Consider the following 13,053-nt stretch of genomic DNA (forward strand, 5'->3'; position numbering starts at 1 on the left):
AGCCCTCTTGGAGAAAATCCCTGAAAAGCGAGCACTGCTGTTCCCTGCGCGTTTTGCTTTCCAGGGCCACCTGTGCGGGCCAAGTCCCCATCGGGGGGTGGCTGCGTCCCGCAGCCCCCCGCGCCAGCGTGCCCTCTGCGTCCCGCTGCCAAGCACTGCCGAGGCGTTTGCCGAAAACAGCGTCTGCAGCGGCGAGCGTCTCTCTAGCGAAGGCAAGAAGACATGCAACTTACTGTCCAGGTGGCTGACTTGGCGGTGCTGGATTGCTGGAAGGTCACCTCAAAGTGGTGGGGACCGGGGTAGTCGGTGTTGGAGGGGATGACGGGCGCTGGGGACATGGCGTCGAAGGTAGAGCTGGGCTGCGAGTAGGGCGAATGCGTTGGGACATTGGAGGTGTGCTCGGAGCTGTAGGGGCTGGTGGAGGCTGCTCTGCTGCCGATGCTCTGATCCATGCTGTTGTTCAGCAAATTGAACTGGGACTGGAGGAAGGGAAAAGGGGAGGAGGGAAAAAAGAAAACACCAGCCAGTTTAGAGACATGGAAACCTCAGCCACACTTCTGCAGGGCTCCAGGTGTCCTGTTACAGCCTCCTTAAAGGGCCAGCATGCGGGAAAGCCAGCCAAAAGAGCTGCTCTGGGTCCCTTGGGTTTTGGAACAGGTCACCACTTGCGCAAGGGATAAACCCAACACGCTTAAATCATCCCCTTCTCCCAGCTCCGTGCTCACTGGAGGCAGCGAGGTGCCGAGGTCCCTGGATTTCTCGTGCACCTGGCTGTGCAAAGCCACCCTTGTGCCAGCAGGAGATGGGACAGGAATTTTCTGGGGTTTGCTGAGGTGTGGGAGATGTCCCGCTGCGGGGCCCGGGGGGGGACGGCCCCGTCCTGCGCACGGGGCTCTGCTCCACGGCAGCTTTCCCAGCGGGCAGAGCACCGCGGCGCAGGGAAGCGACCGGCAGCCCCCCGACGAAGGCATCGCTGCCAGCGCGGCCGCACCACGCAGCGTCCGACCTGCCCCTCCGGACACCTCCCGCACGCCTTCGCCTGTCATGAACGTACGCACACACAGACACACACCCCGCTTCTGGAAGCGTTTCTGGCAGCGGAGCCAGCTCTGAATGGCGGTTTGTGGAATTCGTTGCCCAGCCGGGATGTTTGCTTTCAGTGGCTTTCACTGATCCAGGTCTAATTTGGGGAAAACCTCAAACCTACAAAGCGCGTAGCTGTGATGCAGCACACTGCAGCAAGGTCACCGAGCAAACCTACCCATTTATGCGGGGGCTGGCTCTGACTCCAGACACATGGGACCAAATCCTGACTTTTTACAATTTTTTTTCTTATTCCTCTTCTGAACAATTCCTGTCAGATACTTCCAGTAAGAGCTGGCAGCGCTTTTATCTGCAGGCATCGCCCAAGCAAAGCCATGTTCTCAAAAGCCGCATGGCTAAAGCGGCATTAATCTTTCGTCTGAAAATCAGACCCAAAAACCCCATTTTTTCTATATTAGAGAAATAAATTAATATTAAAAAAAAAAAAAAATCCCAAATGCAACAGTTTCTCAAAGCAAGTGGGATGTTTTTGTCCCCAGAAATCTGCAATTCCCGAATTGCTCAAGAGTTGCTCTCCCGGCATTTGCAAGCCCGGCTTGTCCCAGCGGCGGGTGCTGCTGGTGGCTGCCACCGGTGACCACTAACAGCAGCCGCGGCATTGCCGCTTGTCACCCCGACTGCCCGCAGCACCCTGCCTCGCAGGAGGAACGGGGCCGCCCGCCTGCGCTCCCCCAGCTCCAGCCCCCGCGTCCCTCCAGCCACCAGCACCAGTTGGGGAACTGGGAGCTACTGGGAGGCGGCCGTGGGGACGGCCAGCAGGCTCAGCCATCCGCCTTCTCCTCCGAAGGGCGGCAAGGCTCACAGCTCAGGAATCAGGAGACGTGTTTTGACTTGGGATCCCAACCTCACCCAAACGTCTACGATGTAGAATGGTTTAAAGGCAATCATCCTTCTCCAGGGAAGTTCTCCTGTTGTCTGCATCTCTCACAAGGTCGTTGGAGCCTGTGACTAACTGGAGGAATGTTGAACAAGACCTGGCTTGCTTTTACACATACAGCCATTTTCTCCCCTAAAATATGTGCGTAAACCCCTCTATTCCTTCCTGCCACTCTATAAATAGCCCTGCCAAAGACAAACCAACCCCGTCCAAGCTTTCCGCAATCCCAGGCTTCACCTGGAGAAAAAGTCGCAAGAAACTTCAGCAAAATGGGTGTTAAAATTGTAAGTGGAAAGCCGTGGGGGAGAGCAGGGCCAGGGCAGCCTCGGCAGCGGGTGACAGCGGCCGGACGGCGAGCAGGACAGGTCACCCTGGGAAAGCAAAGCTCAGGCATCGCCAGGAGGAGAGCAGCAAGGGGAAAAGGGACTGCGGCTTGTCGGGGCTGATCCCCAGCCCGAGTGGTCCACGAGCATCCCGCCGGAGCTGTTCCATCCCCCCGGGAGCACAGCAGGGCCCCAGGAACAGACCGCACTCGCGCCCTGAGCCACCTCCCTGCCGGGGAATGAACGGGGAGTAACTGCCCAGCGCCTGAGGAGCAAACAGCGCGATTTCAGCGCTGCCTTCGCAGAGCTCGGCGTGTGTGCTCCCGGGGCTGCCCATCTCCTGCTGAAGTGGGAATATCCAGGAATCACAGAATAAATCCGTCTAGGCTGCAAGGGACCTTTAAGGTCATGGGGTCCAACCATCAACCCAACACTGCCCAAAGCACCACTACCCCACGTCCCTCAGCACCGCGTCTGCCCGGCTTTTCAATCCCTCCAGGGATGGCGACTCCCCCACTGCCCTGGGCAGCCTCTTCCAATGCCTGACAATCCTTTCAGTGTAAAAATTTTTCCTAGTATCCATCCTAAACCTCCCCTGGTGTAACTTGAGGTCTTTTCCTCTCGTCCTATCGCCTGTTACCTGGGAGAAGAGACCGACCCCCAGCTCTCTACAAGCCCCTCTTGGGAGCTGCAGGGGGCGAGAAGGTCTCCCCTGAAGCCTGTTGCCTCCCGGTGGCATCTGCCCTGGGGAGCCACGAGCTCGGGAGCTGTGGGGCAGACTGGGGTGAGGCGGCCCTTGGAAGTGGCTGGAAAAAACTCCACAAAAGTCAACCCCGCATGGGTCTGTGAGTCTGGGGTGCTTAGGGCCAGGCCCGTGAGCGGCTGAAGCCTGTGGCTGTAAAGCTTAATGGGGAGGTAAACCGAGACGGACCCACTGAGAAGAGCATCCCGACCTCCGCAAGGGAAAGGTCCTTCCCTCGGGGAAATCAGCGACTGGCTCGAACACCAAGGAGCCAGGAGACCCAGAGCACCACCTCTGGAAGCCGGGCTGGCCGCCCCGGGCAGGGGTCCCCTGCCAGCACAAACCAACGGGCAGCGCCCGGGTGCCGGGGCTCGGCAGATCCGCCGGCTGAGATACCCGAGTCAGGTGCAGGGGGGAAAATGACACCTTGTTTTTAAAAATTGACTACATTTTGGAAACATTCCCTTAAAAGACAAATCGAAGGCATGAGTGTTTGTGTGTGTATGTGTGCGTCAACAAACGCAACACAGCCTTTGTGTTTGTAATTCTCTAAGTATATACATATACACAGAGATGTTTATCCCCACACGCATATAAATACTCACATGACTGCAGTAACAACCTCCCAAGTAACAGCACTACCGCACAAAACGAACCCGGGGCATGTGCGCTTTGTACCAACACACGTAAGACAAAAAAAGAGGAGCGAAGTCATTTCTGGTCGGGAGGTGCGGCACCGCACCTTTCTGTCTCTAACAGCATCCCTGCCTGTGTCTAACTTTTCGGAATGCCAGAGGGCAGACACAAAATCCTTTTGACAGCGAAAGCAGCTTCAGCGCTTCAGGACAGGGGTAAAAAGGCAGGCGCAGGTACCATTACGTCTGCTCTACCCTCCCAGAGATGTTAGCCCAGGGAAGGAAACCCTGCCCGGGGCCGCGGGTGCGTGCTGTGAGGAGGTCCCCAGTGGAAGACAGACTGGTGCTGGTGGTGCCCAGCACCACAGGGAGCTCCTCGGATGGATGCTCCAGCTAACACCCCTCCATCTCGGCGAGGGGCCCTTTGCACCAAAGGCTTAAATGCAGCGGGCAAAGCGAGGGAGAAACGCCAACGGAGGCGTCAAGGCTGCAGCATCCCACGCTGACATGGGCTATGGTCCATGGTGGGGCTGGAGCCACCGCAGCTCCTCCGTGCAGCCGCGGGATGGAGGAGGCTCACGCCATGCCAAGCCCCTGGCAGCTCCCGGGCAGCGGCAGAGCCAGAGCTGTGCCCAGGTCCGGCCTCGGCGGGTGATTGCAAATAAGAAGGAGCAAAGCAAAACCCGTAAATAACAAGTAGCACTTACCGTGGTATAATGCTGCATCGGGTCGCTAATGTACAGCATTTTAGTCGTCTCGGGATTCACAGAGCGCTGGGAAGAGTCCCGCCACGGGAGTCATGGAGTCGGGGCGGGCACGGCGGGGGCAGGCGGGACGGGGGAGCGCGGGAGCAGGGCCGGGGCAGGCAGCGGCAGGGATGCTGCGCTGGCCACCCGTGTGCCGCCGTGTGTTGGCTTTTTTGCTTTTTTCATCTCCCTTAGTTCTGTCAACTCGCTGCATCCAACAACAAAACGGGGCCCACCCCTTTCTGTCCCTCATGACTATTCATTAAAGCACAGGGCAGGCCCCAGCTTGCCCAGTGATGGACTGGGCGATACCAACCATTCCCACCGCAGGGAGAGCGGGGGTCCAGCTCCATCATCAAATCTGTCCAGATTCCACCCCAGAAAGCTGCCTGTAGCCGCACCGGGCTGGAAACCCATTCGGCCGGCACTGTTTGCCAGCAGAGCGAGGTGGCTGCCCTTCCATCCACCAGGTGATGCAGCGGCTCTGAGAGCTCCGTATCTCAGAGATATGGAGTTATCCCTGTCTGGATGGATAGATAGGGATAGATGGGGTAGATATGGATAGATGGGGATAGATGGATATCTAGATGGATAGATGGGGATAGATGGGGATAGATGGGGACAGATGGGTATCTAGATGGATAAATATGGATAGAGATGGATAGATGTGGATAGATGGATAGATATGGATAGAGATGGATAGATATGGATCGATGTGGATAGATGGATAGATATGGATAGATGGGATAGATGGATATCTAAATGGATATCTAGATGGATAGATATGGATAGATGGGGATAGATAGGTGTGGATAGATGGCTAGACAGATGTCTAGACAGACAGATATGGACAGCTAGCTCTCTGGATAGATATGGATAGATGGATATACAGATATCTGGAGCAACCAGGCAGATTTCCTTCCAACTCGAGGCAGATGGGGGAACGGTGCTGCCCTCAGCCAGACCCCGCCGTGGAAGGCTGCGTGCTGAAGCAGACGAGCAGTGCACAGAGTGGCATGGCGTATTTTGAAGGGTGGAACCAGCCTGCACCACCCACCTCCCAGCACTGCTGTGCATGACCAGTGGGTTAGTGGCCGAGAGGGAGCATCACCGCCGTCTGGAGGGCAGGTCACGGGGCGTTCGGGTGGCCAGCTCGCACCGCCGAGCATCAGCACCGGCGCCAGGCACCGCAGCACCCGCTGCTGCCTGCACGCCGGCTCCAGCCCTGCGAGCACCAGGCGCAGCAGGCGTCCCAGCGTGGACCGAGCGGCCGCCTGCCCCGGCTCCTGTCTGTCCCAACCCTGCCTTTCCTTCAGCCCGGCAGCACCGCGTTATCTGTGCCTTTCTTCCCAAGCGTGCCAGCCCACTGTGCCCTGCGGTGACGCCGGTGGCCAGGGCTCACCGGGAGGGCATCGGCGCAGCGCTGGGTGGCACAATGGGGCTGATGTAAATATTTACTGCCGGCTCGTTATCCCGAGCGAGGGCCGGCCGCCGGCTCTGCCCTGCCTGCGTGCAGCTGCTCTGCTCAGCGCCCCGCAAGGCCAGGGCTTGCCCAGTCATGGCAGCCCCCCGGGCTGCACCGAATCCCGCCGGGCTCGGCTCCGGTGGCAGCGGGAAGAGGAAGAAAGGCGACGGTGAGCTCAGCGAGGGGCAGCTCCCCAATTAGCACCGCCGCCCCCGCCTGCTCCCTCTGCCAGGCTCCTGCCCGCTGCAGACAAAGGCCGGGGAAGGGAGGGAAAGGAAGCGAAAAGCGAGGGAAAAGAGGGCTGGGGGAGGGGACGCAAGCTGGGGAGGAGGGAAACGGCCGCTTTCTGGAGGGAGACGCTGCCAATGCCGGCGCTGCTTCAGGGATGCTCCCAGGAGGCCGCCCCACTTGGGGCACTGAAGATGCACAAGCGACCCGTCCGTCTCGCACACTCATTACGCTGCTTTTCAAACCCTTTGCCTTAGACACAGACGCAGCTTCTTGGAGGGAAGGGCAATGGCACAGACCCGGGGCCACGGTGGGAGCAGAGCTGGCTGCCAGGAGCACGGCATGCCCCTCCAGCAGCTCTGCCTCGCCACCAGCTTATACACGGCTTTTACTACACGGCGTGTTTATAGCAGAGCAAATTACACTCTCCTCCTGTCGAGGAACTCGAGCTCCACCACCGCTACAGCACAGAGCCCCCGCTGCATGCAGCAATGGCGTCTATCAATAAGTAGCCATTTTTTTAGGGAACACTGTACCATCCCCTGCGAACCTGCGGCGCAGCCATCGATTGCAGGTTCTCAGACCCCGCACAAATGAGAGCGGCGCCGCACGCGTAGTGGTTGTGTTCGGTTTGTGAACCAGCAAGCATCCCACTCCCCACCCCGGAGCCCCCGGCCCGCTGCGGGGCACACAGGCTTGTATTTGATGCAGGTCCCGTTCGGGCAGTCTGAGCGCACTCACCATGACCGAGTCATTCATGCTTCTCATCTGGAAGACGTCCATCGTGACCTCCGTGCGGTCGGAGACCTCATTGCTGCCGGTGTGGTTGGACGGAGGCAGGTCGAAGTAGGTGCTGTCTGGCTCCCTGCGGGAAAGGGGATGGCACGGTCAGCCCTGCGGCACAGCCTGCGCCGCCACCACCCAGCAGCCTGCATTCCCGGGAACCTTCCTCCCTTCTCAACTTCTCCCTCCATCCTCCGCTTTTATTTCCACACGGCAGAGCAGGCTTTGCTCAGGCAAACTGTGCCCTGGTGGGTAAAGCAAGCGGAGACTTGGGAAGTTTTTGATTTACCCAGGTGCTCCGGTGTATCCGTCCCCTTGGGGCGTCTCTAAGTGAGAGGATACCAAGGAAGAAAGAGGATGAAATGAAGCATGGTCCTTCTTCCTTGCTTGATTAGAGCGTGAGGCTCAAAGGCCAGAAGACTTGCAAAAGTCTTGGTGTGACTAGATGACGTTTGATTTTAGAAAATATCCATTAATCGGGCAGCCACCAAGCCTCATCACCTCATGAGTGAAGACTGAGGAGTAAGAGCGCATCCTCCCAGGCTTGGTCCCAGGCAAGGCAAGGTCCCAGCCAGGAGGGGACCTTTGCTCTGGCCCTGACCCCATCCCCATGTGGCCCTGTACACGGGACAGTGTCAAGTACCAACGCTGGCTCTAAGGCCACTTCTGCCTCAGAATAAGCCTCAGGGCAAATGATCAACCACCACTTACAGCGTGCTCCAGAGGTGCTCAAACGTTGTGCCTTCGTCAGCTGGCGATGACTGGGACATCTTCACCGAGGGGGAGTCTGACAGAGGATAGATCGCCCTAGGGGCAAAGAGGAGCAGCAGGGTCAGCACGCCTGCGTGCCATCTCACCTCGGGGAGTGCCATCCCACCCCCTCCCAGCGGCACGGCGGGGACCGGAGCCCCAAAGGGCCCGTGGTGAGGACACGGTGCCCTCGTCCCCACGGCGGGCAGAGGGGTGACCCGCGCTCAGCCTGCCCCACAGCCCACTGCCCCGAGACGGCTCGCGCAGGACAGGAGGAGGCTGGAAGCACCTTCACTGCAGACCAGGACTACAGCTAATGAAAGAAAACTGCCAGGCTTCACCGCAGGGGTGGTATTTCTGGCGGTGACGTCACCGGCCAGTGTTCTCACAAATATGTGGGTATTTCGGAGAGGGCCAGAGCGGTGGGCTGTTGGGAGGTTAGCCCACTTCTGCCAAGCACTGATCCTGTGGCTCAAGGCTCCCATTTAAGAGGTTTACAGCTCCCCCAGCCCCGGGGAGGCTCCGCGCGGCTGTTCTCAGTAGTCACCTTGGGCCGGCTTCATTCAGCAAAGAGCCCGGGCTCCCCGGTTAGACACGGCAACGCCAAACTCCCAAGTATCGCCTCTCTGAATCAAACTGAAACCCCAAGCTAGGTGGCAGAAAAAATAACCTTGCAGCAAGAAGCGGACGCGAAGGCAGCGTGTTGCAGCCCTGGTCCGTGCTGCTGGGCTGCGCAGGGTGGTATCTGCTCTCGGAGGGGAAATCCTGCTCCGTGAACCTGGGGAGTTCAGGAGAGACATTCCTGTCCGAACCACAGCAGTGGCACAAATTCGGGCCACGGGCTGTACCCTGTATGCTGGTATATGAAATATCCTCACCTGCCACCGGCGCCGAGCAAGATGTGCCAGGGCACTGGGATTGCAGAGCTCTGAGCCCTGGCAGGAGCTCCAGCAGCCCCAGTAGCCCGTGGCCACTTAAATGACTTCAAAAGAAGGCTTCCTGGTCTCTGTTTTGACGTAGCTTGATCCCCATTTGTCCATTTTAGGCACAGGGAATTTTTTAACCCAGGAACATCATTTGCCAACCGGCTAACATATTTTCCTCGGGCAGCTCTAGCTGCAAATGCCCGTGAATCCATAAAGGCACCGAGAGCGCTAAGACACCCAGAGGAACAGTGAAGTTTATGGTGAAGCCACGAGGCAGATATCCTAAACCTTACTTGTTCAGAGACTCAAATGACCTTCCCACTTCTAAGCAACTTGCAAACATTATTAAATGGAATATTACGCCCCCCAGGCAATGCGAGGTGGGAAAGTCGCCCCTGTTTTGCAGACAGGGCAGTGATACCGGGAGAACAAACACCGTTCACCCCGGATCGCATACGGGATGCCGGTGGGAAAGCCCATTCTTCAGCCAGAGCCTTCCTCGCCCTGCTGCGAATAATAGCTGGGGTCATCCTCAATACGACCTATTCCTCTTACCCCCAAACAACATTTTTGGCCTCTTTCAACACGGAAGGGAGCCCGCAGCGTCCCTCGGCTCTCCCTTTGTGCCCAGCGCCTCTCCGGCCCCAGCGGCAGGATCGGCAGATGTGGCGGAGCCATCTTGAGCCCCACGCTGCCTTCCTCTGCTGGCAGCCCCGCCATGCGGTCCTCCTCCTCCTCCTCTTCCCTCTCCCGCTCCCCAGAGCATCAGGACCGCTTCTCCTGGCTGACACGGACGTGCCTCAGGCACCATCCGGCTACTCCTTTTACGCACGCCAGCGTTAGCATCTCGTCTCAACCCGGTACCGACATCTAATAGTGAAAGCCCGAAAACTTCCTGCTTCTGGGGCAGGAGCCGCCGAGCGCGAGGGCAGCCGCTTTCGAACTGAGTGATGCTCGGGGTCGCCCGGGCCCCTCTGAGTCAGCCGGGGGGTGAAACGAAAGCAGGACGGTGCCTGTTTTCTGCCGCACCTGCGAGACACGGCGCCCGCAGATGCTCTTCCAGGAGGGCTCCTGCCCCGCGGGTCTCATCACAGAAGAGCCAGCGGCAAGAGTCTGGTGTCCTCCCATCCCTCCTCGCCCCACGTCGGGGACACAGAGAGAAAGGAAAGGACCTACGCGACCGCTTTGAGGAGAGGAAAAGCCTAGAGCTGAGGCAGGGACTGCTGGTGGCCTTACCCTGCTTCCATGCTGCTTCCCCTGGCCCAGGGCAGCCGCAGCTTCAGGAAGGAGCCGGGCCTTTCCCTCCAGCAGAGACGGCACCTCCGCGCCGCCCCGGCTGTGTGGTCATGATGGGTGACACCAGCACTAACCACGTGGCTGCGCTCGTTTTCGAAAGGAAAAAAATCTGACTATCTTAAGGGCGTTTCGGAAGTTCCCTTTCTCTTTCAAAGCACAACCGGCGCCCGCAAGGCCAGGCCGGCGTCTTCTCACACTTGAGCTCTAAACTCCGTGGTGCAAAGAGCAGCCCGGGCTGTGGGTGCCGGTAACACGCGTCCCTGCTGCAGCGACCGCGGCCCATCCTGGGAAAGCATCTCTGCAGTGAGAGTGACAGCCCGGCAGCGGGCATCTGAGATGATAAAGAACCACAAACGACTTTGCAAATTGTGTTCCCCGAGGTTGGCAGTGGTGCCCATGACAGTGTAATTTACTCTAAAACAAGGTGCCACCTGGAGTCCCGTTGTGCAGCGAACGGTGGAGGCATTCACATCCAGGGAAGTCAGGAAAGCGGTCGGATGGTGAGGTCCAGCAGAAGGGAAAAGCACCCCATCAGAAGCACTGGTGCCCCTGTGGCATGGCTTAATTCAAGGTGCACAAGGAAGAGCCTCAGAGACTAGTTCTGCATTGCTAGCGAAACATTACGAGATGGCTTGGATGTAATTACCTCCCCAGTGCCTACAGGCTACTTAAATGGTGCTGGGAGGCAACTGACCTGGGGCTCAACACGTCAGCAGTGGCCGAGCTCGAGATCCGCCACGGCCCAGGTTCGGCTCCTCTGCCGCTTCCAGCCCCCAGGGCCCTTCAGGGGCTGTTATGCCTCTGCCATAACTGTCACAGCTCCCTGATGTCACCTGCTTCCCAGCACCAAAGGAGGGACCTGCGGTGTCACCCCTACTTCTGCCAGAAACGGTTCTCCAGCCAAACCCCCGCCAGGAGGATTTAACACCTCCAGAGACCCAAACCTGCTCATTAAACCTAATTAAGGTCTCTTTGCATAGGGAACGGTGCAGCAAGGGACCCTCTGTCCCTTCTGCCTGGACGCAGCCGGGAGGTGACAGGGGATGCTTGGGTTGGCCATCCGGGACAGGGCTGGCATGGGGAGCCTGCGGCAGGACGTGCACCAGATTTTTTGCAGGCTTCTAGAGGAATAAAGACCAAACCGTGCGGACCAGGGCCAAGGCAGCTGCCGTGATTTGCCTGTTTTCACCTGAGAGCCGCTCCCCGCGCTCCCCGAGCCGGCTCTGCCGATGGCTGGGTTGCTGCTTCCCTCTGTTGCTAGTCAGGGCATTGCAGGGAAACCGCGCTCAGAAAAAAGAGGCTGGGAATACCCAGACAAAGCCCGCGAGGAGGCGATCCGCCACTTTTGCTCGCGCTGGGGCTCAGCTCAGCCCCCGGCCAGCTTAGCACTGAGGTGGGGGCTGCCACCCCCGGCGCTGGGTCCCTCCGGGGACCGGTCCCTTCTGTCCGTGAACCTTCCCTGGGAATTACCACCAAAGTGGTTTCCAAAGGTTTGGTATGGAAATAGGCAGTGTCGTAGCTCTTTTCCCCACTGCCGTGACTCTGGCTCTCTCCAAAGGGCCAGGTCAGCCCCAGCTGAGCTGAAGCAGCCATTTCTCCCCCAGCCCCAGGGACACAAGGAGGTGAAAAGCACCCACCAAGGTCCACTACAGCCATCCTGAGATGGGAGAGCAACTCTCTGGAGAAGCAGAGCAGATGAACTTGCATGCGTTCAACCGTAGTTCACTCAGCCCATGGTTTGTGTTTTAACCACAGTCTGAATATATTCTTAGAATTATTATAGATACAACTTCCTTCTTTCACCAATATAAGGAAGGTGACGGGGACCGCAGGCGTAACGAGGGGCTGAAGCCCAGCTGAGGGGGATGCCTGGCGGCTGAGGCTCTGTGCTCTCTAGAAGGAGCATCTTCGATCTCACCATGAACTTTAAGCCTGTTTCAGGCACTTAGAAATGCCTGTTGCTATTTCACCTCGCAATAACGTATTCCTCGCTGCCCTGCCACTCTAACGGCCCCGAGTGAAATGTGACAGCATTTTGCAGCCACGTTAAAGGGAGATAAAGGCACAAACTTTGTGTAACAGGGCTGTTCCTAATCCCTCAAGACTCTTGGCCCATCCTGAGCGTGGAAGACTTTTGGGAGCCACTTCCAACCCTCACGCCGAGCTGCTGTGTATTGCCTGAGGGCTTGTGAACCGGCCCCTGGACCTTCTCTCCTCCCCTCCTCTGCACAACAAGAACCACCAGGCTCACCCAGCCCGCAGCAAATAAGTTAATATTTGCAAAATGCTGACAAAGCCCATGGTGCCAACGCTACCCTGTGCTATTGCTCATTTCTCCCAGATTATTAAATTCACACCTGTGAAACAAGGCTTGTAAAAGAGACCAAGAGCAAGTGAGCTTTCCTGCAGCACACTCGAATCTCAGGAGCCCTCCTTCGGGTCCAGCAGCTGATTCACAATTTTCTTTCCAAGGAGCAAGCAGGTTCGACCGAAATCCTCTCTGACGGATGGAGTTGTGGACAGGCAGTTCGTGACGGGGCAGGAGACTAAACCAGCCAACTCCCCCTCCCTCCCTGGCAGCTGAGCATCAGCCCTGCGTAGGGACGCGGCAGTGGGTGGCCAGCCCCAGCATCCCGACGGTACCCAGCCCCAGCATCCCGACGGTACCCAACCCCAGCATCCCGACGGTACCCAGCCCCAGCATCCCGACGGTACCCAGCCCCAGCATCCCAACGATACCCAACCCCAGCATCCCGACGGTACCCAACCCCAGCATCCCGACGGTACCCAGCCCCAGCATCCCAACGATACCCAACCCCAGCATCCCAACGGTACCCAGCCCCAGTATCCCGACGGTACCCAGCTCCACTCTACTTTTCCCATTTAAGGCTTGGCCAGCTTTTCCTCCACAAATGCTTTAACTCCGGATCTAAGGCACTTGGGAGCAAACTTTCCAAGCCGCTTCAGTGCTGTGTAAGTAGTCTGCAAAGCAAAGCAGCCACAAATCATCTCCCAGCTGCGTTATCGAGCACTCCAGAGAGGGTCGTGCTGAGTAACTCACACACACAAATAGCGAGGGGTTTCCTTTTGTCATTTTTTTTTTTCCTCCTACCTGCTCTGGCTCCCCAAGCGTTTCGAGTTCCCCCGGAGGTCTCCCGTGGACAGGAGCGGCCTGGGA

General features: G+C 58.2%; 1 protein-coding gene across 2 annotated transcripts in view; it reads right to left on the reverse strand.

Moving 5' to 3' along the window:
* The window catches only part of TP73 (tumor protein p73), a 29,200-nt gene extending 19,290 nt beyond the window's left edge, over window positions 1-9,910 (reverse strand). For both annotated transcript variants that reach the window (XM_063353699.1, XM_063353698.1), the window contains exons 1-4: window positions 9,816-9,910; window positions 7,615-7,710; window positions 6,862-6,985; window positions 234-479 (exon numbers count right to left, since the gene is read on the reverse strand). In XM_063353699.1, coding sequence (XP_063209769.1) covers window positions 234-479; window positions 6,862-6,985; window positions 7,615-7,710; window positions 9,816-9,826 — 477 coding nt within the window. In that variant the 5' untranslated portion in view covers window positions 9,827-9,910. The remainder of the gene's footprint in view (window positions 1-233; window positions 480-6,861; window positions 6,986-7,614; window positions 7,711-9,815) is intronic.
* Window positions 9,911-13,053: the final 3,143 nt, after the last annotated feature.

This window comes from Chroicocephalus ridibundus, chromosome 16 (assembly GCF_963924245.1).
Source record: "Chroicocephalus ridibundus chromosome 16, bChrRid1.1, whole genome shotgun sequence".
In the NCBI taxonomy this organism is placed as follows: domain Eukaryota; kingdom Metazoa; phylum Chordata; class Aves; order Charadriiformes; family Laridae; genus Chroicocephalus; species Chroicocephalus ridibundus.